This window comes from Peromyscus leucopus, chromosome 5, assembly GCF_004664715.2.
Source record: "Peromyscus leucopus breed LL Stock chromosome 5, UCI_PerLeu_2.1, whole genome shotgun sequence".
Classification (NCBI taxonomy): domain Eukaryota; kingdom Metazoa; phylum Chordata; class Mammalia; order Rodentia; family Cricetidae; genus Peromyscus; species Peromyscus leucopus.
In genome coordinates this window covers 20,966,372-20,992,704 of record NC_051067.1, presented here as the reverse complement: position 1 = coordinate 20,992,704, position 26,333 = coordinate 20,966,372, and the positions used below count along the sequence as shown (strand labels likewise).

Sequence of the window (26,333 nt, the reverse complement as noted above, 5' to 3'; positions counted from 1 at the left end):
AAGGAGCTGTTATAAGTCCAAGCCCCCTCCCCATGAAAGATAATTTAGATGCTTCTCACCCTCACGACGTGTGAGAGCAGTGTGATGCTTTGAGGATCAGCTCACATCCCAGCAGCAACTTCATCCACTAACACACTCAAAAGAACCCCTTGGAGTTAGAAACTCAAACGGGGATGTACCGACTCCATAGGGAAGCTGGGTGAGGTCCCTTGTCCAGGTCTTAGTAGCTCATAAACTTCCTAGTTTTGTTGAGTCTTAGTTTGGGCTACTGTTGTTATGATCCAACACCATGACTAAAGCGACTTGGGGAGGAAAAGGTTTATTCTGTTTACACTTCCATAGCACTGTTCATCATAGAAGGAAGTCAGGACAGGAACTCAATAAGGGCAGGAGCCTGGAGGCAGGAGCTAATGCATACTGCTTACTGGCTTACTATCTCATGGCTTGTTCAGCCTGCTTTCTTCTAGAAGACCACCAGCCCAGGGATGGCACCACCCACAATGGGCTGAATCCTTCCCCATCAATCTCTAATTAAGAAAATGCCCTGCGGGCCTGCCTACAGCCCAATCTTATGGAGGCATTTTCACAGTTGAGGTTCCCTCCTCTCAGATGACTCTAGCCTGTGTCAAGTTGATATCAATCTAGCCAGCACAGGTTGGCACAGAGCAAACTCTGCTCTTCCTGCCATTACCAGCCCAAGGCCCACTCAGAAGTACCTGACTGAACCTATGGCAGACTCTGCTTCCTGTGTCTTCCCATCCCTGCGCCCTTGGCTTATCAGCCTTCTGAACGGATTCCCATTAATGCAAATGCCAAGGCTACCTCTGACCTTCCCCAAAGCAAACACCTATAGCAGGTGTCTGTTCAGGACCCTGTGGAGAGTACACAGTGGTTATGACGACTACGCATTTTGTTATGGATGCTTAACTCCATTTGGAAAGCACTTGTGGGGGAAGTGAGCCGTTAAGCTGCTGAATTAAGCACAAGACAGTCTTTTCGGCTCAAAATATAATATGAAATTATTTTCAAAGACTGGAATCAAGGGGTATTAGCGTTAGCTGTTTTGCTCTGTTCCCTTTTCCTTTTTGTTTATAAATACAGAAGTAAAAGATTACGTTTTCCTGATACCCCTTGAAACTGACTTAATACAATGTGCCTGGCTCAAAGCAAACTTACTGCTTACCGTGAAGAACCTTGAATAAACAGGTGACTGAAGGGGGAGTTGGCTTGGGACATAGGCCAGTTTAATCTCATAGATTCTTCATGAAAATTGTGACACTTTTGAAAGTTACCTCATTAGTAAGCTTAAACTAAGAGGATTAAGTCTTCTAGACACCTGTTTGCACCATCTCTTATCTGTTTGTGAATTCAGTAATTTGTGCTGTTTGAATCTGGAGCTAACACTGCATAGTAAGATGTGATCACACAGCTCAGGAGATTTGTGCACTGATGAATAAGGAGTGGGAAGGAAGGAGAGACATCGTTCTCCTAGGGAGAGAGTCTGACTTTCCAGCAATATAAACCCAAGTCGACCAGCTCCAAGTGGAGCAGGAAAATACCTGTCTTGAGGATTCACTGGTGAAAGAGCAGTCGGTGTTCTAGGGCCTCTTGGTCGGGAAGGTAGCTTTGTCGAGACATGCTCAGGTTAGTGGGGGGCAGGGGGGATGCTGAGCCTCTTGGATCCAAGCTTTTATATAAAACATCTTCCTCTCTCTCTCTCTCTCTCTCTCTCTCTCTCTCTCTCTCTCTCTCTCTCTCTCTCTGTGTGTGTGTGTGTGTGTGTGTGTGTGTGTGTGTGTGTGTGTGTACACAACACGTGTCTCATGCATGTTTCTGAAGAGGCTAAAGGAGGGTGTCTGATCCCCTGGAGAAGGTGTTACCGGCAGTTATGTGGCACCTGACGTAGGTGCTGGGAACCAAACTCAGGTCTTAATTGCTGAACCATCATTCCAGGCCCTGGCCCAAGCATTAAAAATGAGACACTATCCCCTGAAGGCAGCATGTGGCAGCATCACTATCAAAGAGAAACCAAGCCTGACACTGGTGGGAAATGGAAGCTAAACAGGTTTCCTTCAATACTGTTGCAATGGAGAGACCATAGCTAGACTGGAGCTCAACTCCCTAGCTGCAAGAGAGGCCTTTCAAACACCGCAGTGTGCCAAGGGGGCCTGGTGGACGGGACTGAGCCATCTGTCTGCTAACTGAGACCTAGAGTTGGGCTCCTAAACTCCTACAGAGATGGAGACAAGGCTCTACCCTTGATGTCTGCATTTCACCAGGATGTCCCCTGGTTCTTGAGATATTTATCAAAGACAGCAGGGGGCCTCAGAGTTTCCTAAGGTAAATGCTCCAGGCAAAGGAAGCTTAGAGACCTATCCTCAGCTGTGGGTGGCTTTGTACTTTCTCAGGGAGACATTTTAAGGGAGTGCTGTTGTTTTCATTTTTCTGGAGACGAGGCTTGGAGCATCTGGAAGTTCTGCCTGTGTTTATTCAAGCCCATCAGTGTAGGTGGCAGATTGTTTTTTTGGTGCTGAATGTTGCAGTTCTTCAGGCCAAGGTCAAGGTCTTGTGCGTGCAGGAGAACCTAATGAGAGCTTAGTGGGGGATGGAAACTCCTGTGGGGAAATGAGATGGAGGTCAGAGGGTCTTGGCTCCAGCCAGGCCCTAAGGCAGAGAGTCTGTGCTACCAGTGGGGACCCTGGAGCCTCCAGCTGTGGTGAGGAAAATGCATTTCACCAACAATAAGCATTTGTTGGGTGATGTGGCTTTCTGCTGTTTCCTTTTCCAGTTTTATGACGGCTGGGGGTGTCAGACCTGTTTGCTAGGCAAAAGTTCCCACTGCTGCGCTGTGGCTCCAGTGGCGGCTTGTTTTCATAGATCCAGCGTCTGCCCATCCCATCAGAGTGTCTTCTCTGTGAGGTCAAACATTGTCTTAGAATAACGAGTTTTGATTTTCAAGGCTACCTATCCACAGTTATGTTGATCTTCATTAACCTTGAGTTTCACTGCATCAAGGATCAAAAGTTGTGAAATGCAGATATTTTTACATGAAAGCCAGTTTTCTTTCTGGGTAGGGAGAGGAGGAAGTTGTTGAAACAGTGTAGCCCAGGCTGACCTCAAACTCAATATATAGCCCAGGATAACCTTGTCAACCTGCCAAGTGCTAGAATTACAAGTGTGTACTATGGTACAGAAAAAGCCACAGTTTCATATTTAGACCAATTGATCTATCCTCTCCCAACATATATTATACCCACCCATCCATCCATTGACCTATTTAGCTTAGAGCTGTTTGTTTCCAGACAGAGTCTCACTGTATATCCAACTTAGCCTTAAACTCATGATCCTCCTGCCTCAGCCTTCCAAGTGCTGAGATTGCACGTGTGTACCATGCATGATGCCTGGCTTATACTTAATTTTTTTTTTTTAAGAAATAACTGTGAGAACTTGTGTCTCCATTGGTCTTTTCTTCTGCCTCCTCCTCCTCCTATTCCTCCTTTTTATGAGAAACCCTAATTTTCAGGAGTTAAAAAACTGTGACCAGTGAACCAGCCCCACCTTATGACCTGTTTGTCAAATAAAGTTCTGCTGTCACACAGCCATATACACTCACTTATGGGCCCCTGTCCCTGGCTGACTTGATCCGCACAGAGAGTAGCAAGTGCCAGCCACCAGGCCCTCTGCAGAAATGGTGCCTGATACCAGCTCCACGGATCTACTAGCTAATTCATTCTTTTTTTTTTTTTTTTTTCACTAAACTTCTCTTTTCTGTCTCCTTGGATCATGAAGCTAGAAGCCCTAACAGAATCTATATTGTTTCCTCTGTATCTGCCTCCCCCGAGAAACCTTTCATTCAGCCTGAAAAAATACCAATGTTTTCAGCCCTCATGAGGCCTTGAAGAGACGAATCAAAGTCACCAGCTACCCAAGTTTACATACATAATAGTTATATAACAATCAATCGGGTGTATAACATATGGTATTATTATAGCTAACAAAACTGTTGTCCATTAACTTTGAAGAAATTCATCGATAAATCCTGATTTCATTAGTGAAGACAATGACAAAATATTTCTTTCTCTGGAAACAATATAGTCTTTTTTATTTACTCGTTTTTTTTCCCATGAAACCTTCCCTGCTTTCCTTCAGCAAAGAAATCGAAGGTCTTATCTCAAAGGGTCAAAAACAGGCCTTTAGTTTGTGAAATTATGGCTGTGGTGCCCAGGGGTGAAGAAGAGGCAAGTTTTAAAAGCATTTAAGCTCACAGCCAAATGTTAGCACTCTAGCCTGTACTGATTTTCCTCTCCCCAAAGTTCAACATATTAAACTGTGTCAGTCACTTCAACCCCCTTAGGATGGTGCTAATAATTACAACAGGAATAACAGGAGAGGGAGGAAGAGATGGTACTGGTGAGGATGTAAAGACATCCAAGGCACTGTGGGCTCTCAGGGAGGATACAAAGCTCGGCAGCTGCTGTGGACAGCAGCATAGTGCTCCTCAGAAATTGCAATCTAGAACTCCCATATGATCCAATATTGGTGAAATTATTAAGGCTACTCCATGTAGTTAAAAGGGAGGTTTATTTTATGGAGTAACTTACAAGTGAAGGGATATGTTACAGGGTCTGGAAAAGGTGTGGCGCAGTCCGCCGGTGTTCTCTGGAGAACTCTGCTCAGTCTACCTCCAGCATCCAAGGTCCAGGAACCAAGAGAGCCCACACAACCAGATCTCAGGTCTTCAGGGTCCTCTCTCAGCCCCGCGTTGTAGGCGTGACAGTTACTGAAGCCTCAATGGGGCCTGGAACTTCCAGACCAAAGCTAGAATGGCTACCCACTACAACCCAACAGTTCATCTCTGCACATGTACCAAGAAGAACTGAAAGCAGAGACACAAGAACATATATGGACATCTATGTTCACAGAAGCATTAGTCACACAAGCCAAGAGGTGGAGGCAATGAATGTCTACCCACAGGAGAGTGAGAAAACAAAACACACATATAACAGTAGACTGTTACTCAGCCTTCAAAAGGAAGAAAATTGTGAAACATTGTACTATGTGGCAGAACCTTGAGAACATTATGCTAAATAAAATAGCTTAGATACACACACACACACACACACACACACACACACACACACACACACACACACACACCTGTGTTTCTTTGAATACCTGGAACAGTCAGATGCAGAGACAGGGATGACCTGTAACTAACGAGAGAGGTAAAGTTATTGATGAATGGATACAGAATTTCAATGTAAGGGTGTTGGGGATGCTTGCAAAGCAAGGTGAATGTTTTTTAACAGTACTGAGCAGCATCGTGAATAATCAGGTGTGGTGGCTAGAGAGATGGCTGGATAGCTAAGAGCACTTGTTGCTCTCACAGGGGATTTGGGTTCAGTTCCCTACACCCACCTATAGGTAACAACTGTCTGTAGCTCCGGTTCCAGGGGATTTGACTCCCTCTTCTGGCCTCTGCGTGCTCCTACATGCACAAGGTGCGCATAATCTCATGAACATACACACCATGTGTCTTAGTTAAGGTTTCTATTGCTTTGATGAAACACCATAACCAAAAATCAAGTTGGGGAGGAAAGGATTTATTCTGCTTACACTTCCACAGCACTGTTCATCATTGAAGGAAGTCAGGACAGGAACTCAATAAGGACAGGAACCTGGAGGCAGGAGCTGATGCATACTGCTTACTGGCTTGCTTCATTTGGCTTGCTCAGCCTGCTTTCTTATAGAACTCAGGACCACCAGCCTAGGGATGGTACCACCCACAATGTGATAGGCCCCTCCTCCATCAATCTCTAATTAAGAAAATGCTCTATAGGCTGGCCCACAGCCCGATCTTATGGAGGCATTTTCTCAACTGAGATTCCTTCCTCTCAGATGACTAAAGTTTGTGTCACATTGACATAAATCTAGCCAGCACACCATGTATATAAATTTAAGAAAAAAAATCTGTAAAAAATATTAAGATGAGCAGTTTATGTTTTGTGTTTTTAATCACAACTTTAACATCTCTGAGGATGGTATCTTTGAACTGATCATTCTGATGCATATTGCAGTCTAGACAAAGTCCTGTACAGCCCCCGTCTCCAGGGTCTCACAGCAGGTAGTTTTTCTGGCTTTGTCTGTGGCCTGACAGGATGCTGTGGCAAAGGGGAATAGACAGCCATGTTACTCACTCCTGTGCTACTGTGTAACCAGAACCTCAAATAAGGTTTCTCTAGTAACCCGATGATGCAAACCAGAACAGTCCCTTTGATGAGTTCTTCTGGGAGCAGTCGGATGTATTGAGAGCTTACATTTGCTTTTGCACAGCACTGAAGTCAGGTAGATTACCATCTCAGTCAGATCATTCATCCCCCTCATTCACTCCAGCCAAGGCTGTGCCAATGATCAGAATTCGACTTCTAAATCACCAAGTTGGCTGAAGCCTTTACTCAGCTCAATGAAGAAGTCCATCATTAGGACCTGAAAGCTACCAGACAGTACTGTGAAATCAAGGGTCACCCCTCAATGTCTGGAATCAAGAGCTACCCCTCAATGTCTTGAAAGCAGCAACAACAACAAAAAAAAAAAAAAAAAAAAACATTCCAAGCAAATGAAAGAAAACAATATCTCTTATTTTCACATGTGAATTCTGCTGGGTTCCACTGTGCATGCTACATTAACTTCAGAAACAATACACAAATACCCATCATAAAAACCCTAAAGTGGCCATTACAAAAGATGAATGGAGCCAGGGCATTCATTTAAGGGATCAATATGCTTCTTGCTGAGTCTTGCTAACCATGAGGATGGAGGACCATCTATAAGGAGAGCCTCCAAGGAAGCTGGGAGGACACTATGCTTTTAGACCTCTCTTCTGTGTGCATGTATAGTGAGGTGCCTGCTTTCTTCATTAGCCATGCTGGGTTGTTTGTTTGTCTTACAGTATTTCCAACTGCACTTAGAGTAAGTGTTGGAGTCATGAACCTTAACATTTAAATATTCTGGGATTTTTCCTTTTCCAGGGATAACACATATCCTGATTGTTTCATTTAGTTTTTGTCAACTTGACACAGGCTATGGTCATGTGAGAAGAAAGAACCTCAATTGAGAAAGTGTCTCCATAAGTTGACCTGTAGGCAAACCTATGGGGTATCTTCCTGATAGATAATTGATGTGAAAGGATTCAACCCATTATGGTCAATGCCATCTCAGGCTGATGGTCCTGGGATCTGTAAGAAAGCAAACTGAGCAAGCCATGGAGGAGCAAGGCAGTAAGCAGTATTCCTTCATGGCCTCTGCTTTGATTCCTGCCTCAAATTCCTGTCCCAATGTCCCTCGGTAATTAAGTGTGATCCAAGAGTTGTAAGATGAGGTAAACATTTTTATATCCCAGCTGCATTTGGCCATGGTGTTTTATCACAGCACCAGAAACCTGAACAAAGACAATATTCAAGTACAAATGCCAGTGTTCCCCTGGTGCACATCAATAATTCAGTTCTCCCACTTGGAGGGCATGAGTATTTGGCTTACAGTTTGTATTAGTAGTTGACAAATGCAAACGTGAGCTCTAACCTGGCCCCACTCTGTGTCCCTGTTGAAGCTCCATGTTATTCAAATGGAGAAAGTTAAGTGCCACATGTCTCATGTGCAGAAGAGGAAAGGGCATTGCTGCATTACCTGGACTTTTCCTTCAATTTGGGAGGAAATATGAATATGCTCTTATACAATTTTAAAAGGAATTTAAATTACTGAATCTGTTAAATTATATTGTCAAGTAAAAAAACAAAATCAAAAACAAAAAATAAACTAACAACACCCCCCACAGCCAAAACCAAATCCATACTTCCCCAAAAAAGAATGATAGGTCCAGCACCCTCTATTGGCCTCTAGAGGCACCCACATGCATGTGCACATATACACATAAACACTCACACATATGTACGTAAATAAGTTATAAAAAAATCTGTAAAACATAAAATACTAGCTTGGTATGGGCTAGTATCTCTCACTTTATAAGCATAAAATCTTTGTGCAATATTCAGAAACTAAATCCAAATATGTTTTTAAAGGATCTTTTGTCAGTATTACTTGGCTTGGTCTTGGGAATGTTCAAAATCAGTATTATTCAAACTACCATAAAGAAGAAAGGGAAGTGCCTCACAGTCAACTCCTAAACGCAGATAAACATTTAATGAAATTCAACATCCATTTAAACTGTAAGCAACATAGGAATAGGAAGGAACTGCTAAGTTGTAAGATCAGTGCTTGTCAAGAAATGAATAAGCAAATAAACCCCACAGCAGCTAGAAGACTTCACTATAAAAGCATTTAAAGATTCCTCCTGAGACCTCAAGAAGAAGAGGCACCAGAACGCCTAGACCAAGCTAAAAATGAAAGAAATGTTAATAAGACATTTAAAGATTAAATGCAATAAATGAAGCCCTTATTAATGGACTTCAGTGTCAGAATCATATAATACCTAAAAGATACAATAAAATCTGATGAACTAGCAAGAAAATGTGTTAACAAGGCTTCCATATACAACATAAATGATTCCCTTCTATTTATGGGTTCCATATCCATGAGTTCAACCAACTGTAAATTAAAACCTTTTTAAGAAAAGATCATGTTTCTACTGAAATGTGCAGATTATTTTTCTCATCACTGCTTACTAAATATTAAACAGCTGTTTACACAGTGTTGGGTATAAATGATCTGGAGATAACCTAAGATGTGTGGGTGGATATGCAAATGCTTTACCATTTCTATAAGGGTGCAACATCTGGGAGTCCTAGGGAACAGTCTCCACTCACACTGAGGGACAGATATCTTATGAAATACATCACTATTTACCTGCAACACAGATTGGAAGATCATTTATAAAATACCATTTATAATAACACATGGACAAATGAAGGTGTAGACCATATTCCTGGACTAGAAGGCTCAATATCTAAAGATGTCAACCCTCCCAGAAAGAACCACTAGACTCAGTATAGTTTTAATCAAAAATCAAATAGGCTCTTTTTTAATGGAAATGCACAAGTGTAGACGAATTTCTAAACAGTCTTATTAAATAAGAAACACAGAGCCAAATACAGGGGGGAAAGCCTTAGAGATCAGAGAAATAGGAATAGCCACCAGCTTACCTTAGCTCACCACACCACCGTAGCTTCTTAAGAGAACCAGCTTCTTCCTGTCTAACCTTCACCTTTATTGCATTCCTGTTCTGCCTTCTCATTGGCTCTTAGCCCAGCCACCTCACTTCCTCATCACTGCCTGTCTGTACAGACCTCCAGGTCTCTATGGTTGGTACTGGGATTAAAGGCGAGTGTCACCATGCTTGGCTGTGTCCTTGAACACACAGAGACTCTGCCTGCCATGTGATCAGATTAAAGGCGTGTGCTACCACCGCTGACTTTTGTTTATGGCTGGCTATGTCCTCTGATCTCCAGGCAAACTTATTTATTAACATACAAATAAAATATCACCACAAACAAGCTCACCCTGACTTGTGTGCAAAAATCCAAACAATAAAGAATAGCAAAAGCAACTGAAAGACTAATAGTATTGGATACCAAGATGAACCACAAGGCCACAAGGACTGAAACAGTACGGGATGGTGCAGAGCTGAAGAGAGCAGTGGATTTATGTGCACACACACAGCCACCCAACAGAAGTCAGAATTACTAGGGCAATACAACAAAGGCTGAAAATTGGATTCTCAGCTGATTAAGTTCTTCAGAGCAGCCTTGCATTCCCACCGTGGGAATATTTCCATTGTGCTGTGGCATAAAAGTCAGTGTACCTCAGAATGTCATGCCAGCCATCAGAATCAATGGCATAATGCAGAATTCTCCCCACCCACAGTGCTGGCTGAGAGATGCCAGAGCCGGTGTTCACCTTCATGAATGTGGGTAAATTTCGGTTTTTTGGTTGTTGTTGTTGGGGGGGGGAGTAGCGCTTGTGGGGGAGGGTATTGAGCATCCTTTTGCTATAAATGTTGTGCAAGAGTGGCTCCTCCCCTTACCCCTGCAGTATCCCCCACAAAAGAAAATTTAAAAAAAAAAAAACAAAGTAAAGCAAGCAAACAAACAAACAAAAACAAAACAAAACAAAAAACTCTCTTCGAGTCTCCTTCTTTCCTGCCTCTGACACCCCTCCATTCGTCCTGGTGGCACTGGGAACAGTGTGTCACACAGTACACCCTTTTGTCCAATCATCTTTACTAGCAAATGTTCATTGCATTGAGTCACTGGTCTGTTTCAGGGCCTCTGGTTTCTGGTACACCATCATCACTGGATCCTCACCAAAACTCCTCCAGGATATTCTGCAGCCGCTTTGAGTCATGGAGGTCCTGTGGGTATTGCTCCACAGGACCAGTCCCTTCACGAGCTCCAACAGTTCCTAGATGGGGTGGATGTTAGGGTGGGCCCGCCCTGGCACCCCCCCCACCTCCCCCCACCCCCGCCCCCTCCCCCGACTGCGCCCCGCCCAAGGCCTGGCTATGGGCCTCGTTGGTAGCTAAGTTGGTCAGTTCGGCCACTAGAGCCACCCACCTTAGGCAAGGGGATGGAGCCAGCTCCCCTACCCCCATGCCAACAGGAGTGGTTCTCCCTAGCCTGTGGTGAGAGGTGAGGCCATCTCTCCCATGAAGGTCGGGTCAGCTCTCTTGCTGCAGTGTGCAGCAAGAGGCAGGGCCACCTCAGTGTGGCCCTCTGATTTCATCACTCATGGTTCTCATGGCCCCCTGAGGTGACAAAAGCCATCAGACACCCATGGCCCCATTGAGGTAGTGCTTTATATCCTGTGGACAATACAAGTGAAGCATCCTCCACCTAAAAATCCAAAAGCAGAAACATTTCAAAATTCTAAACTTTTGTGTGCCAACATCATACAGCAAATGAAAAACTCAACACCTGACTTCAAAGGATGAGTTACATTCAGAATGAAGGTACCCTAAAATGCTGTTTGAATTTACCATCCAGCTGTACTTATGAGGTAGAAATGAAACGTAAGCGAATGATCTATGTAGAATTGACCCCTATCCCCAAGATAGCTCACTACGTATATATGTAAGTGTTTCAAACTCCATCCAAATCAAAATCTTCTGGACCCAAGCATTTCAGATGAGGGGGCCTCAACCCACATTCATAGTCCTGGACTGTCCACTGATATGTGCCAGTCAAGCTGGTCTTCAAGTGTGAAGTCTAACTCAGAAATAATCATCTGCAAAATGTAATGGAATTAAGAAGTGGCCATAGTCTACAAGTGACTGGATGTGTCGCCTCAAAGTTTATGGTGATCCCTAACTCACAGTGTAGCCACATACGATGTATGAAAGTGAAGTTAAATGAAATCATAAGGGTGGGGCACTGGTCCTGTAGGTTTGCCTGCCTTATGATATGAGAGTTATCTGGACTCCAGAAGTCTAGGAAAATTAATTTTTTCTGTTTAAACTAAACATCGCATGGTGTTTTGTTATGACAATCCAAGTAGACTAATACAGCACACTACAAACATCTGTCTTGAGACAAGGGAATAAATTACCTCGCTAAGTTAAAGACTGCCTGTCCAAGTGTGTTTACTTGCAGACAGGCTTGATGAACTATGGCATGGCCCCGCCGTGTGAAGGCTTAGGACAGGAGGAATGCCATGCACAGGTGTTTGCACACTGGAATCGCACAGCCTGAGTCGAAGTCCAGCTTTACCCCTTGGGCAGCTTACCTAACTGTGGGGCGTTTACCCACCACCCCCACAGCTTCCCAGAGTTTTCTTGAGTGCGATCATCAGGAAATATTAGATAGAAGGATTTATAGCAGAGAATCTTGTGGAGATAAACAGATAGAAAATAAAGGATAGCCTCGAGAGGGCCTGGAACCTATTCCAACGGGCCCAGACTGTCTCTGGCCCAGGGTTTTTATAGAGACGCCAAGGGGTGGAGCAAAAGACCTCCTCCCCCAGCACAGCCAAGTGCAGACCATCTCAGACACCTGCACTCAGGCCCGTGGTCCTGATCATCCTCTCTTCGGACCTGCTGGGTAAAGCCACGAGGAACCCAAGAACGGGCTCCCACACCTAACACTGCTTTCATCTGCCAGGGGGAGATGATGATGCCAACCTCCTGGAATTCTTGTGAAATTTACATAAAGCATGATGTGGGAAGCACAGAGCCCTTACCTCCTGATACACTGTATTAGTGTGGTCATTGTGGGGCAAATCAAGCTCTTCATAGAAACATCCCTTTTTAGACACAGTATCTGTCTGAATAGAAATATGGCATAGCTATGTATAGTTAGTCTTAAAAATGCAGTTCACAGTTATTATCTTACTTTCATCCCTGGCAGTAGATAAGAAGAACAGAGCCCACCCTGGTCAGCTTGAAGGTGTAGCTCAGCAGTAGGGCCACGCCGAGCATACACAAAGCCCTCAGTTCCATCCCCAGCATCAAAAATAGCCAAAAGCAAGCAAAGGGGTGCTGTTATCCTTTTCTGCCTTTAAAGGGTCAGAGAAATCAAATTTTGAAGGAACGCTTCCTCATGTTAATATTGTACTCCAGACTTCTCTGCTGCAGGGTTGATCCAACCATGAGACTCTGAGAAAGCGAGCAGCAAAGCCAGAGGCCTTGTTTCTGTGGACTCGGCACCACAAGAGACTATGAACAAGAGCCCTGTTATCCTTTAGGTCACAGATGGTAGCTGGGGTACTAAGCTGCTCTGGGCAAAATGTCAGGTTTCCACTCTTGGGTGCTTGAGGTGATACGTTCCTATCACAGAGTAGGCAATGGTAATTGGGGATTTACAGTAAAATACAGTAGCACATCCTACATGCTGTATCTGGAAGGGTAAGGTCACTTAACCAGCCCTAAGTCTATAATGTGTTTTTCTTCCTGGGCTGGCACACAGGGGTGGGGACATGTTAGAGGCAGCAGAGAACAAGGTGGAAATGAGAGGTATGGATTTGAGCACAAGCGCAAAGGAAAATTAGATATTTCCACGCACTCCCTCAAGCACCGGAAGCCAGTCCCAAAGCAGCCAGCCTTGTGTCTAATACCAAGTCACTATGTCTGCTGTTACTGCAGGGGTCAGCACTTCACATGCAGTGAAAAAGTTTGTCGTTGCAGAGGTCCTGAAGAGAGCTTCATGTACATTTGTTTTCAAATCTCTGTTTTATTAAATCACACCCTATGCACAGCAGCAATGGATACTTGCATGAGATTGGGCCCTCCACCTTTCCACCATGGGCAGGGGTGGGTGCACATGAGGCCCCAACCCTTTCTAAGGATGGTGACTGCTGATATTCTGGAGGAGGGGCTGTTGTTTTTTCTAATGGTTCAGTCTCACATGGACTAGGCGGGAAGAAAGGAGGGAAGGATAGCAGAGGGTAATAAGGGCAGTGTGAGTGTAATCACAATAGGTTGTGTATATGTATGAAACTGCCAAAAAAAAGAAAAGAAAAGAAAAGAAAAGAAAAAAGCATCATGTTCTACTGTGCTCCCATACGAGGGAGCCAGTAGATGATGATGATGATGATGATGATGATGATTTATTGAATGACGGTGGTGATGATGATGATGACTGATTGATGGTGATCATGATGATGATGATGATGACTGATTGATGGTGATTATGATGATGATGATGATGACTGATTGGTGGTGATGGTGATGATGGTGATTTATTGAATGATGGTGGTGATGATGATGGTGATTTATTGAATGATGGTGATGATGATGACTGACTGATGGGGATGATGATGACTGATGGTGATGATGGTGATGATTATGATGATTCAGCATCTGATTGATCTCAAAAGAGACAGCTATGCTCATCCTGATGATGAGGAGCTTCTGTGCTGGTTAGCTTAAAGATGGAAAGTAGGAGATGCAAACTGCGTTGTTACCATCCCTGATGCCCTCACCAGATCATTCCTCATGGAAGTATCCCCTCTCAGCTGATTTTTTCCTTTCATGATGGACTCTAAGAATAGTCCATTCTATTTTCTGAATTTTCAAAGTCTTTCCTTCTATAAAATTACTTAGATTCAGAAATTTTCTGCTTGGATTCTTAACCCACACATCAGGCCCCATGGAGCTCCCTGGAGCCTTGGTGAAGACTGAGTGAACATTAAGAACAACCCTTCTGTACACTTTGTTGGACCTGTTTGAGGGGATGACCAGGAAAAGGCACATGGTGACATTTGTTCCTTGGCTATCACTCCTTCTCCCAAAGACGGGAGTCAGTTTGCTGGACACCTGTGACTCCATCACATATGGGCAGAGCTTTTGATCCCCCTTTGGAGACTATTGCAAAGTGACAAAGAGAAACAGAGTTGGCGAGAGCACCCTTTGAATGTTTTTGTTTGGGAAAATAAAACACACATTAGAAAACTTGGTGAAGTGCCCATCTGTAATTCTTAAGATGGCTATAAAGCAAACACCATGTAACTACATTGCAAGTCTCAGAAGTCAAATACTGCCAGCACTTGGAAGCCTTCTGATGCACCATTCTAATATCTGGTCCCCTCCCCATGAGTAGTGTCCACTGTCCTGACTTTTACGTAGAGCACTTTCTTGCTTTTCTATGTAGTTATAAGCTTCGATCTATAGCCAAATCAAAACTGTACCTTTTGCCACCTTTTGGATTTTCATACAAATGGATTTATAATACATGTGTTCTTTGTTACATTGTCTTCACTCAACACTTCTTGAAAGATTTGCTTGTGTGATTACGTCTTACTTTGAAATTGGCCAAATATGAGAAGTTGAGAGGATTTTATGACTACCTTCTAATAGTTACTAAACTCTGATGGCATATAATGCTTGTTTTCTGAAGTAGTGTGTGTGTGTGTGTGTGTGTGTGTGTGTGTGTGTGTGCACGCACATGGGCAGTATATGCACACATATGTGTGCAGATGTTTGTACCCCTGTGTGCATATGGATGCCACCAGGTGCTCTTCTTCGGCACTCTCTGGCCTATTCCCTTAGGAGAGAGTGTCTCACTGAACTGAATTAGGGGGCGTCCAGCAACCCTCCTGTCTCCATTCCTCACAACTCTGGGGTCACAGGTGCTCATGTTTTTTTACATGGGTGCTGGAGATTTGAACCCGGGTCCTCATGCCTGCTTAGCAAGTACCTACCCAATAAGTTATCTCCCCAGCCCCCTTCTGGAGTTTTTTAATATAAATTACAGACCTCTCATCATGAGTCTCTAAAAAAGTAAGACATGTGTTCTATGTATATAAGGGCCATTTTCCTATGTAGCAAAGCTAAGAATAACCCCTAATGAGCTTCAATGCCCTCCCACAACTGCATTTGCCTAGTTAGCTCCCAAATGCTTTTCCAGATGGTTTGTTCCACTTGGGAGTACACTTAAAACCTATGAATAACATATTCCCAACCACACAGCTTACAACTTAGAATGAAGCTATATCCCTTCCCTTTCCACAGATGCATGCCTGAGACCTGGCAGGGAAGCCCTTTTCCTGTAGCAAAGAGAAAAACAGACCTGTTAGTGGTGTTATTTAGTCTCCTACCTTGTCACTCCAGAGGAGAGGACACTGTCTGAATTACAGTCATACTGACATATTCCGTATCAGTTATGACAAAACCATAATTGTTAATGGGCAAGCGCTCTGTGGTATTGGGTTACTTGAGGTTAAAGGAGTCTACGCCTGTGCATACTGGGGAACGCCTCCGAGCTGAGTGCATTGGTCAGCTCCTAGCCAAGAGAGCTCTCACCACAGCACAGAGCTCCACGACTCAGGCTTCCACCACAGCAGCAGAAATACATGGAAATAGATGCTTGGTCACTTTCATCATTAGGGCTTTTCGGCTCAGACGTGAAGAGCTTGCCCTGCTTCTGTGTGGTCACAGTCAACTCTTGGTACCCATGGGGCATGGTTCCAAGACCCAAAGACGCCCAAATCTAGTCTCTTACACTCAATGGCATACTTTCATAGAACGTGTGGGTGTATTGCTGAGCACTTGACCCCACTACTAGATGACACACAATAGCAACTGCAGTGGATATGCTATCTGTAACAGTGGTTATGGGGTTCTGTTTAGTGAATGGTGGCCAGGCCAGAAAGGGGGATCTGTCATGAAAGTGGGGGTGGGGCCATGTTGGGAAGAAGAGTTTCATTGGTTAGGGGAATGGGAGAGAGGAATGGGAGGTGAATTGACTAAAATTTATCACATACATGAATAAATCTGTCAAAGAAAATAGAGAAAGGGTCTGTACATGTTCAGTACAGGCACCATTTTTCTCTGATTCTTTTTTATCTAAGCTTGTGTCTGTTGAGTAACTGATATCTAAGCTTACATTCATTTGTTGAGTATCTGTGGGCAACACTGTTCAGTAAAGTAGACTTTAGACTGTGTGGATGATTTAAATCTCACCACAAAAAAAAAAAACAGTAAATAAACAGGCTCATCTCTGGCTTTGTGGGCCATGAAGAAATGACCCAGCTAGCTACAATGCAATGACTAATAATTATAATAATAATAATAATAATAATAGAAGAAGAAGAGGAGGAGAAGAACAAGGGGAAGAAGAAAGGGAAGAATGCAAATATAGTAGTTGGGTCACACCTTGACAATGAGTTTTCTTCATGTGCTTCTGGCACCATCCCACCAAACCTTTTCTGAAGTTCCCTAACAATAGTTACAGGGGAGTTCCCACCAGAGATGGCCCATCCAGGCATGGGACTAGTTAAGATTTCAAAGAAAGAAGCATTGAACCCTAGACAATCAATCCAAAGCCTGTATTAGAAGAAGATCCAGAGTATGAATGTTTCTTCACAGTGGAAGAGAGAGAGAAGAGGGTTGTTCTGCCTGGGTGTGTCCATAGCCTCCGGTTTAAGGAATCTTTCTCAAGGCCAAGGCTAGTTTGTCTGGTATTTAGGGCAACAATCTAGATAGTTTTATCATTACGTGAGGACCATTCAAGCCTGATGGGAAATCCCTGCAGCTGGCTGAGTCATAGAACTATCATGGCACCATGTGACTTTTTATAAAGACACGGAAAGAGAGAAAAGGATGGATGTCTTAGTCACTTTTCTATTGCTGTGAAGAGACACCAGAACCAAGGCAGTTCTTATAAAAGAAAACATTTAATTGGTGGCTTGCTTACAGTTTCAGAGGGTTAGTCCATTATCATCAGGGCAGGGAGCATGGTGGCAGATCTGGCACTGGAGAAGTAGCTGAGAGCTTTACATCCTGATCTGCAGGCAGCAGGGCAAAGAAAGAGCCTGGACCTAATGTGGACTTTTGAAACCCCAAAGCCCACCCCCAGTGACACACTTCCTCCAACAAGCCATACCTCCTAATCCTTCTAATCCTTTCAAACAGTTCCACTCCATGGTGACTAAGAATTCAAATAGAAGAGCCTATGGAGAAGGGGGCGGGGGATTCTTATTCAAACTGCCACAATGGATTATTGGCTCACTGCATCTGTTTACCAGGAATTCTGCTGAAGTTGCTATTGTAAAACTATGGTAAGGGCTATAAGGTCAGGTTGACAGAGCAGCCACCAGAACCTGTGCTTATTATGTGACAAGAACACTTAGCCCTCCTCCGCTATATGGGATTTCTAAACGGATTTAGTTTTCTGTTACTGTGATGAAACACTCGAGAAAATCACCCAAAAAGCAGGCGAGATTCAGAATTTCTCAGTTCATGATGGCTTGCCCATTCGGGACTGTGGCAGAGCATCACGTTATCACAGACAATGTGGAGTGTCTCAAAATTGCCTTTCTCATGGTGGTTAAGAAACAAATACAAAGAAGGGGTGTTGACATCCCAATGTCTCCTTCAAAGGTGCACCCCCCAATTGCTCAAATTCCTCCAGCTAGGTTCCACCCCCTACAAGTTTTATCACATGCCAGCAACATGATCAGTGTTGCAGAAGCAAGCTGTCTGCACATGATGAGCCTGTAGGGAACTTCATGATCCCCCTATAAGAGAAGAATGCTCCCCATGAGGCCTGTTCCTTCTGAGGATCCCTTGGCCCACTCTGACAAGTAGAAAGGTGTCACTTTACATGTTGAATGAATGATTCAGTAAGGCCTTCCTTGGGTAATCAAGCAATTGTAACCCTCTCTACCTAGTAATAATTGGGCTCTTGGCAAAATGCTTAGCTCTTTGCACCACCTTGGACATCTGATTTAGTGAGAGAGAGGTGATTTGGTGTTTGTACCTGTTGCCTTTGGACTTGAATGACTATTGAATGTGTTTATCAAACCAAGCCATCTAAAACACAGTCATGTACCCACATGCTCACGTTCCATTTTTCTTCCTTTCTCTTTTTCTTTTTCTGTCTTATTTGTCATGCTAGAGATTAAACTAAACCCAAAGCCTTGCGCTGACTGCTTGGAATGCCTATGGTGACGTCAAACTCCAGCCCCTGCCTTCTGGGTGCTGGGATGATAGGTGTGCTTCATTTCAATGCACGGGTTGTTTGGGGTCTTCCTAGGCTATGGCTATTGTGATCATACTAATTCTCCCCATCATCTGTGAAGCTGGGCGGGGAGCTTAAGTATGTTAAAGGTTCTGGAAGCTTTGGTTCTATCTGTCACTCACAGATTTCTTGCTTTAATGTTTCTTTCCCTGGAGCTGTAAGATTTAAAAAGATCAAAGCTAGATTTGAATTGCAAGTTGACTGTTTTAGGGAATGTAAGGAGAAAGAGTCTGTGAGACTGCTGAACACTTCTTCATTTCTCACTTGCTTCTCCCCTTAAATGTCTATTCCCTTCAGAATGTAATTTAAGGAGAGCTGAGCAGGGACTTCAGAAGAGAGAGATTGTCCTAGAGAAACAAAATCTAAACAGGTCCCTTAGCAGGACCAAATGACTTCTTCCCGCATCAATACTGCTCCCTCCCCAAAAAGGCCTCAGGCCAGGTAGCAGTGAGGAGGGAGAAGAGGCTTTGGCCTTGGGGGGTTGGAGGGAAGGCTTCTGTCACACACAGCTTCAGCCTATCACCCCTGATAGCTGAGGACGCTTGGTAAACTTTGCTGGATGAGCGAGGAGTCCAGATTCACAGACAGCCACCCTGTGGTGCCAGTCATTTCTCTCACAGCAGCTGTGAGGGGAGGGGGGGAAGGCGGCTGCCCTGAGTGCAGGGCCTGCAGCCCTGGGCCAGACCAACACTTGCTGCTTCTTTTTAGTCTTACCAAAAAAAGCAATCCCCCGAAATCATGAAACACAACTGTCATCAGTACTGACAATGCATAACAAACAGCCTGCCCGGAAATGGTGTTTTCTCAAGCTTCATAGTGAGAAAAGCCTTTTGGGATGAAGAATTCTCCTGGGGACCTAAACACAAGGCTCACAGAAGCAGGTTTATCCAAAAAAACCATGGAAACAAATTTCTTTTAGTTACAGACTCACAAAAGAAACCATGGTGCATATTTTATGTCCCATGAAAAGTTACACACAACATCCAAAAATGAATGAAGTACTCCAGTGTAGACAGACAGGAATAAAAATTATAAGACATGCAGAACAATGCACAGAATGAGCTGATTTGTGATTTTAAGAACAATGTTTATATATAAAATGAGGAAATGTGAGCTTAACACTGTAACTGGGTATCGTTTATATACCATAAACTTAAAGCATTGTAAACACGCAACTACATGGTTTTAGAATACTCAAAATTCTCACTGGGTGCCTTAGTTATTTTTTACTGCTGTGACAAAATGCCATGACAAAAGCACCTTATAAAAGAAAGCATTTAATTTGAGGGCTCCGGATTCCAGAGGATTGAAGTTGATGACCATCATGGCAGTGAGCGTGGTGGCCAATAGGCAGCATGGCTCTGGAGCAGTGGCTGAGAACGCCTATCTGACTCCCAAGCACAAAGAAGACAGAGAAGGAACTAGGATTGGTGTGGGCTTTTGAAAGCTCAAAGCCCTCCTCCAGGGATATACCTCCTCCAATGAGGCCACACCTCCTAATCCTTCCCAGACAGTCCCACCAACTGGGGACCAAGTGTCCAAGTATATGGATGTATGGGGACCATTCTCACTCAGCTCACCACAGTGGGTAAGAACACTTGCTGTAACCAACATGGGCAGTTGAGTTAGATCACAGCACTCCTGTAAAAAGCCAAGCATGCCTGTGAGTGCACTTGTAAACCCAGTATTGTGGGAGGCAGGAACAGGAAGGTCTCTGGGGCTTGTTGGCTACCAGCCTAACTCCAGGTTCAGGGAGAGGCTCTGCCTCAAGGGAATAAGGAAGAAAATGATAAAGTAAGGCACCTACCATCCCTATAAGTTTCCAGATGCACACACATGTGCGCACATGCACACACACACACACACACACACACACACACACACACAAGACAATTGCTAAATGGTCTCATTAGTTTTTAAAAAAAAAAAAAAAACCTGGAGCCAGATACTGGGGTGAAAGCTAAAAGATCAGAGAAGCAGAAAGAAGCCAGCCACATTCTTACCACTAGGAAAATCTCAGCCCAGGAGAGCTACTTCCTGTATACTCACGCCTTCTATGCCTTTCTGTGCTTTGCCCTCTTCTTTTCTCTGTCCAGCTACATCACTTCCTCTTTCCACCCAGCTCTGTCACTTCCTGTCTGTCCAGACCTCCAGACTTCTATAGTTAACTAGCACTGGAATTAAAGGCATGTGCCACCACATGTGGCTCTGTCCCCAGTGTGGGCTTGAATTCACAGAGATCCAGATGGATCTCTGCCTCCCGAATGCTAGGATTAAAGGTGTGTGCTACCACTGCCTGACCTCTATGTTCACTATAGTGGCTTGCTTTTTCCTCTGATCCCCAGATAAGCTTTATTGGGGTACACAAATAAAATATCAACACACAGACAATCGATCAATCAATCAATCAAAATGAAAATAAAGTTCCCAAATAAAATGCAAAGATTCATACTGCCATCACCACTATCTAGGTGGGTTTTTAAAGATTTCTTTTTACTTATGTATATATGTCTATATTAATTACTATGTGTACAGCAGCCCATAGAGGCCAAAAGAGGGCATCAGATCCTTTGGAACTGGAGTTACAGGCACTTGTGAGTCACCCAACATGAGTGCCAGGAGCTGACCTGGGGCCTATAGAGCACTCTTAACCACTGAGCCATCTCTCTAGGCCCCACTATCTAATTTTAGAATTTTTGAAAGTTTACACTAAAGCCTTCCATGTGTGGTCCCTCAGACTTACACTGCCCTGTGCTCTAATGAGAATGATTCTTACATCCTTAAGTTTTCTTGTTTTAACGTAAGTCCTTACTGACTCATGTTTTCCTTGATGTAGAAATGATACCTGCTTGCAGGTTGTTGCCTGCAAGCTGACAATATGGATTTTTATCTTATTTCAATTTGCTGGCTCTGTTCTACTCAGTTCTGTTTCCTCCCTCCCAAAGGCCAAGCCATCCATAGAGACAGCATGGCCTCCTGCCTCATCCCCTGGCCCTTTGGGAGAGTGTAGTGCATTTTATACTGTTCCTCTCCAGGGACGGGCTCCTCGTCTTTCAATTTTCATAATTTCTCTCCTCTTCTTTTCCTGTCTTTACCTCACTCAAAGCCAAGTTTACACGGTAAAGAGAGCTGGCCTACAGCCTTGCTTAATGAAGCAGGAAGCCTTCATTAATCCCACAGGCCCATTTTATAGTTGAGTAAGAAACAAGGTCAGGCTGGAAGGGTCCTTCTGCACCAGACAGCTCACTTCCCTGCACACTGGAGTGGTGATGTGCTTGACTTTGGCCTTGAGCAAGCTGAGTTCTCACTTTGGAAGGATGCCTGGCAATGAGGCAAGAGGAGAGGCTCTGTGAAGAGCTAGTGAAAAGAGATACCAGGGAAACAGCACCTTAGAAGGAGGAAGCAACTGAGAATAGAGTGATGATGTCACTTCCTGCCCTGTTCCACCGCAAGGAAATGTGCCCTCAGGGAGGTGGAGATGGCTTAGTCGGTGATATACTGGCCACACAAGCGTAAGGACTTTCATTGAAATGCCCAGAACCTACATAAGGCTGGAGCAGTAGTGCACACTTGTAATCCTTGCACTTTTGTTTTGTTTTGTTTTGTTTTTGTTTTTTCAAGACAGGGTTTCTTTGTGTAGCCTTGTCCTAGAACTAGCTCTATAGACCAAGAGGAAGAATAGCTTCTCATTAGAGGGTAGGGGGTGTGTGTGTGTGTGTGTGTGTGTGTGTGTGTGTGTGTGTGTGTGTGTGTGTGTGTAGTAGGACCTACATTATTTTCTTTATAGTGTTGAGGATTGACACCAGAGCACTCTATATAGGAAAGAAATGCTTTACCAAACTATAGTATCAGAGTTTGAGCCTAGCTGTGCCTGACAGCGACTCAGAGAACTTTTTATCAAAATCAAGGTGCCCCAGCCCTACTGAGGACTTGTGAAATCACAATAGCTGCTGGGGTGAGGCATCAGTTTTCCCAGAGCAGCAAAGAGCTATGACTGATGTCCTCCACTCATGGGCTCCCATGGAGGCTTTGCTTCTTGCCGACTCGTCCTTATTCTAAATTCTGTTCAGGTGTATCTGTGTGTATGTGTAACTGACCTGCGTGTGGCTTTGCTCCTCTCTTCTGTCAGTAGCATGTTACACCTAAATAGTTATGCTCCTGAAGGATGTGGAAATGCTCAGGCTGACACAAGCCACTGAAATAACACACACACACACACACACACACACACACACACACACACACACACACACACACCTTGTTTACCAGAGACTGAATCTTGCAGGTGCTGAAGGGACTTCCTTCCCTCCACAGGCTCCCAGCATGCCTCCTGTGGGCCCTTTGTGTCTCTTTCCCCTTCATTGGTCTTCATTACACCCACTCTTCCCATAGGAAAACTCTCTCCAGCCCCACCTACCACACATGTGGCTCAGCTGGAGGAACACCTGGCTTGGGAAAAGTTCATTCCTCATGTGGCTTCTCCCACATGGGGAGGTAAACCAGAGATCTTCCTTGGTTACCCACCACCCCTCAGATCGTCCCCTGGAGGTCCTATTGGCAATGCCAATGCAGGGTACTTTTCAAGAGATAAATATCCAAATGCATACCTCAATTTAATTTTTGCACTGGAAAGGCAAGGAGACCCTCAGTGGGGAGCCAGACCGGTGAAACACCCAGCCTGTCTGACAGCAGCAGCCATACTCAGGCACGTGCCTCTGACTGAGAGGTAGAGTCCCAGAGGCTCAGGGTCCTGGTTCCTTTATCCAGTAACCATGTGGTTGACAAAAAGTGAAGCTTCTCCATGCTGAGGCATCCTCTACGGTAACTCAGAGTTAGAAGTCATACATCAAATTCAATAACCTGCTTTATAGGTAACTCAAAGAGTATTAATAATCTGGTTAAATGTCTTTTCAGAGTGTTCAAATATTAACTGGTGTCCTTAGCTTACCATCAGCAAAATGTAATTCATAGGCTCTTTCATTAGATCATAATATCTATTAATTGATGCGTCCTTTCGTGGTGAGGAGGAAGACAATTGTTAGCATTCACACCTGCCTCTCTGGTCTCTTGCTTGCAGCTCTGGAAAGGAAGATATCGATGAGGCAGAGCAGAGAGGAGCTGATCAAACGAGGGGTCTTGAAGGAAATCTATGATAAAGGTAAGAGGCCGGGTATGATACACAGGCCCAGCGAGGTGTACAGGTTCACTTCCGGTTCTGCAATCTGCTATCTGCATCACGTTATCAGGATTGAGCACTTAAAACCTGCTGGTTCTGGAGGGAAGAGAATGTGACAGGTGCTGAAAGCATCAATGTGAGATGAGAAGAAAGGACACTGTGCTACCCAAGTCAACCAGGAACACACACACACACACACACACACACACACACACACACACACCAAGATGGAGGCCCTGCACCAGGGCAAATACAATTGCCTGTGGGAGTCTGCAAAGGTTTCCTAGTGAGATCTGAGCTTGCTTTACACAGCAGGGCTTCATAAGGGAATGGATTGACCACCTGTGTGATTACCAGGTGTTTAGAAGGGTCTGCACTTGGCTGTACTAGGGGGCGGTCTTTTGCTCCACCCCTCGGCATTTCTATAAATAGCCCCTTAGAAGAGACTGAAGGGGCTGGTGTGTTTTGACCCAAGCCCTGCCAAGGCTATCCTGTGTTTCTATCTCTCTCTCTCCCCTCTATATTTCTATCTAAATATTTCTCACTTCTCTCTATTCAAGAGTACCCTGGGGGAAAAAGTGGGGCCGGGTCCTCCCACAATTGCCCATGCTTGTGTGAGCTTTGTGATTTCCCAAAGTAAATATTAAAAAGCCACAACCAAATAGGATTTTCTTAGCAGGTTTTTTTTCCTTTCTCTTGGAACTTTGAAGTCTCTCTCCACAATAGGAAGAAACATGAAATGGGAAGATTATAACCATAATAAGAGAGAGTTAAACAATCTTTACAGAGATGGAACTGCTCCATGGACATGTCTACGGGTGTCTGGTGCTGTGCACCTCATCTTTGTTTACTCTGTTATCCTCTTTAACTAAGAACGGCCGCAGCAGATCACACAGTACCAGGGCCCCGCTCCTGTGCCCTAAGAGCTCTGGTCTGTGACGTTGAGCCTGCTTGCTCAGAGCCCTTTCCCGCTCTCCCTTGGCCTCCCTTTCTTCTGCTTGCTCAGGGCCCTTTGCTTCCCCTGACTCTGAGGACGCTTGCCCTCCAAGCATTGCATGTGAGATGGCCAGCCGCTGCTTCCAGACTCGTTCAGCTCTTTAGTAGTCTGTGTCAGGTCTGTACATCATTCCAGCTGCTGTTATTGGAGGGGCCAGATCATGAAATATTTGTCTTCATGGATTCACCCAATAATCAAGTGCTCTTAGGAGTGGGGTGCTGCAGTCGGGGGGGAGGGGGGGTCTTCTCCAAGCCCTTGTGGGTTCCAGTATGTAAAGGCAGCTTGTGTTTCTGAGTCCTGGCACACCTGATTCAGCTGTTTTCTACACCAGGCCTTACTCCTTGTCTTTGTTAGGGTTACTATAGCTATGATCAAACGTCATGACCAAAGGAACTTGAGAAGAAGAAGGTTTATTCTTTATGTTTCAATATTGCTGCTCTTCATCCACAGAAGTCAGGACAGGAACTCCAGCAGGGCAGGAACCTGGAGGGAGGAGCTGATGCAGAGGCCATGGAGAGGTGCTGCTTACTGGCTTGCTCTACAGGGCTTGCTCAGCCTGCTTTCTTACAGAACCACCCAGGACTACCAGCCCAGGGATGGCACGACCCACAATGGGCTAGACCCTCCCCCATCAATCACTAACTAAGAAAATGGCCTACAGGCTTGCCTATGGCCTGAACTTATGGAGGCATTTTCTCAGTTGAAGTTCCCTCCTCTCAGATGACTTTAGCTTGTGTCAAGTTGACATAAAACTAGCCAGTATTCTGCTACAGCATGCCACCTCATCCATTATCATTATGGGACTTCACAGCAGTATGTTGGAACTGTTTCATCATAGGACAAGTTGCCAGCCTGAAATGCAAGTAGAAAATGGCACACACACACACCATACATACCCCCTGCGCTGGTGACAAGAGACTCGGGAGGGATGTGACACTGTAATCTTTCAAACTAGGCTAAGTACTGAGCTTCCTGAGGCCCTGAGGCCCTAAGGTGAGGTACATTCTCCACTTCTACCTGGAGGAGGCTAAACAGCAGATAACATCTTCTCTCCAGGGGTAAAGAATCCTTCATTTTGTCACTTTTCTCCAAAGGCACACTTTCTCTACGTCCCCAAATCCTGCCTAGCATTAACCTTCATCAGCACACTTCACCATGAGTTCCTCTCCACATTCACTCCCCAGGAGATGCCACGGATACCGTCAGATAATGAGCAGCAAGTGCTTAAATACTGTGCTCCCAGCCCAAGCCAGTTCTGATGCAGTTAGACTCTTCTTCCCGCCTCTCCCCACACCCTTCTCTCCCGCAGCCTTCAAGTCTCTCTCTGTCTGTAAAACCTCGGGGACACACTGAAGCAGAGAACACTTTCACTGTAGCAACTGATTATTTTTATGACATCTAACCAGATTAGGGGGAGCATTGCCTACGTGGCTCCTGACTCCGTAAAAGGAGCTGCAGATGGTTGAAGCAGAAATTGTGCTTTGTAAGGAAAGAGGCAGAAGGCTGTGGGGATGGGGGTCTGCCAGAGCCATATCAGCAGTCAGGAGTCAAGAGTGAGGGATGCTGGGGTCACAGCTGTGTCTCCATGGGCTGATAGAGGTTAGCATATGACCCACACTCAAAAGAAACGGGCTTAGTGGAAAGGACCAGTCTAGCCCTCTGTCCCTGGGCACAAGAACTTGAGTCTAGCTTCTTC

General features: G+C 44.6%; 1 protein-coding gene across 13 annotated transcripts in view; it reads left to right on the top strand.

The window, feature by feature from the left end:
• Nucleotides 1-26,333, top strand: part of Phactr1 (phosphatase and actin regulator 1) — a 482,351-nt gene that overhangs the window by 345,699 nt on the left and 110,319 nt on the right. For all 13 annotated transcript variants that reach the window (XM_028867741.2, XM_028867747.2, XM_028867750.2 and 10 more), the window contains one exon: nucleotides 23,542-23,622. In XM_028867741.2, coding sequence (XP_028723574.1) covers nucleotides 23,542-23,622 — 81 coding nt within the window. The remainder of the gene's footprint in view (nucleotides 1-23,541; nucleotides 23,623-26,333) is intronic.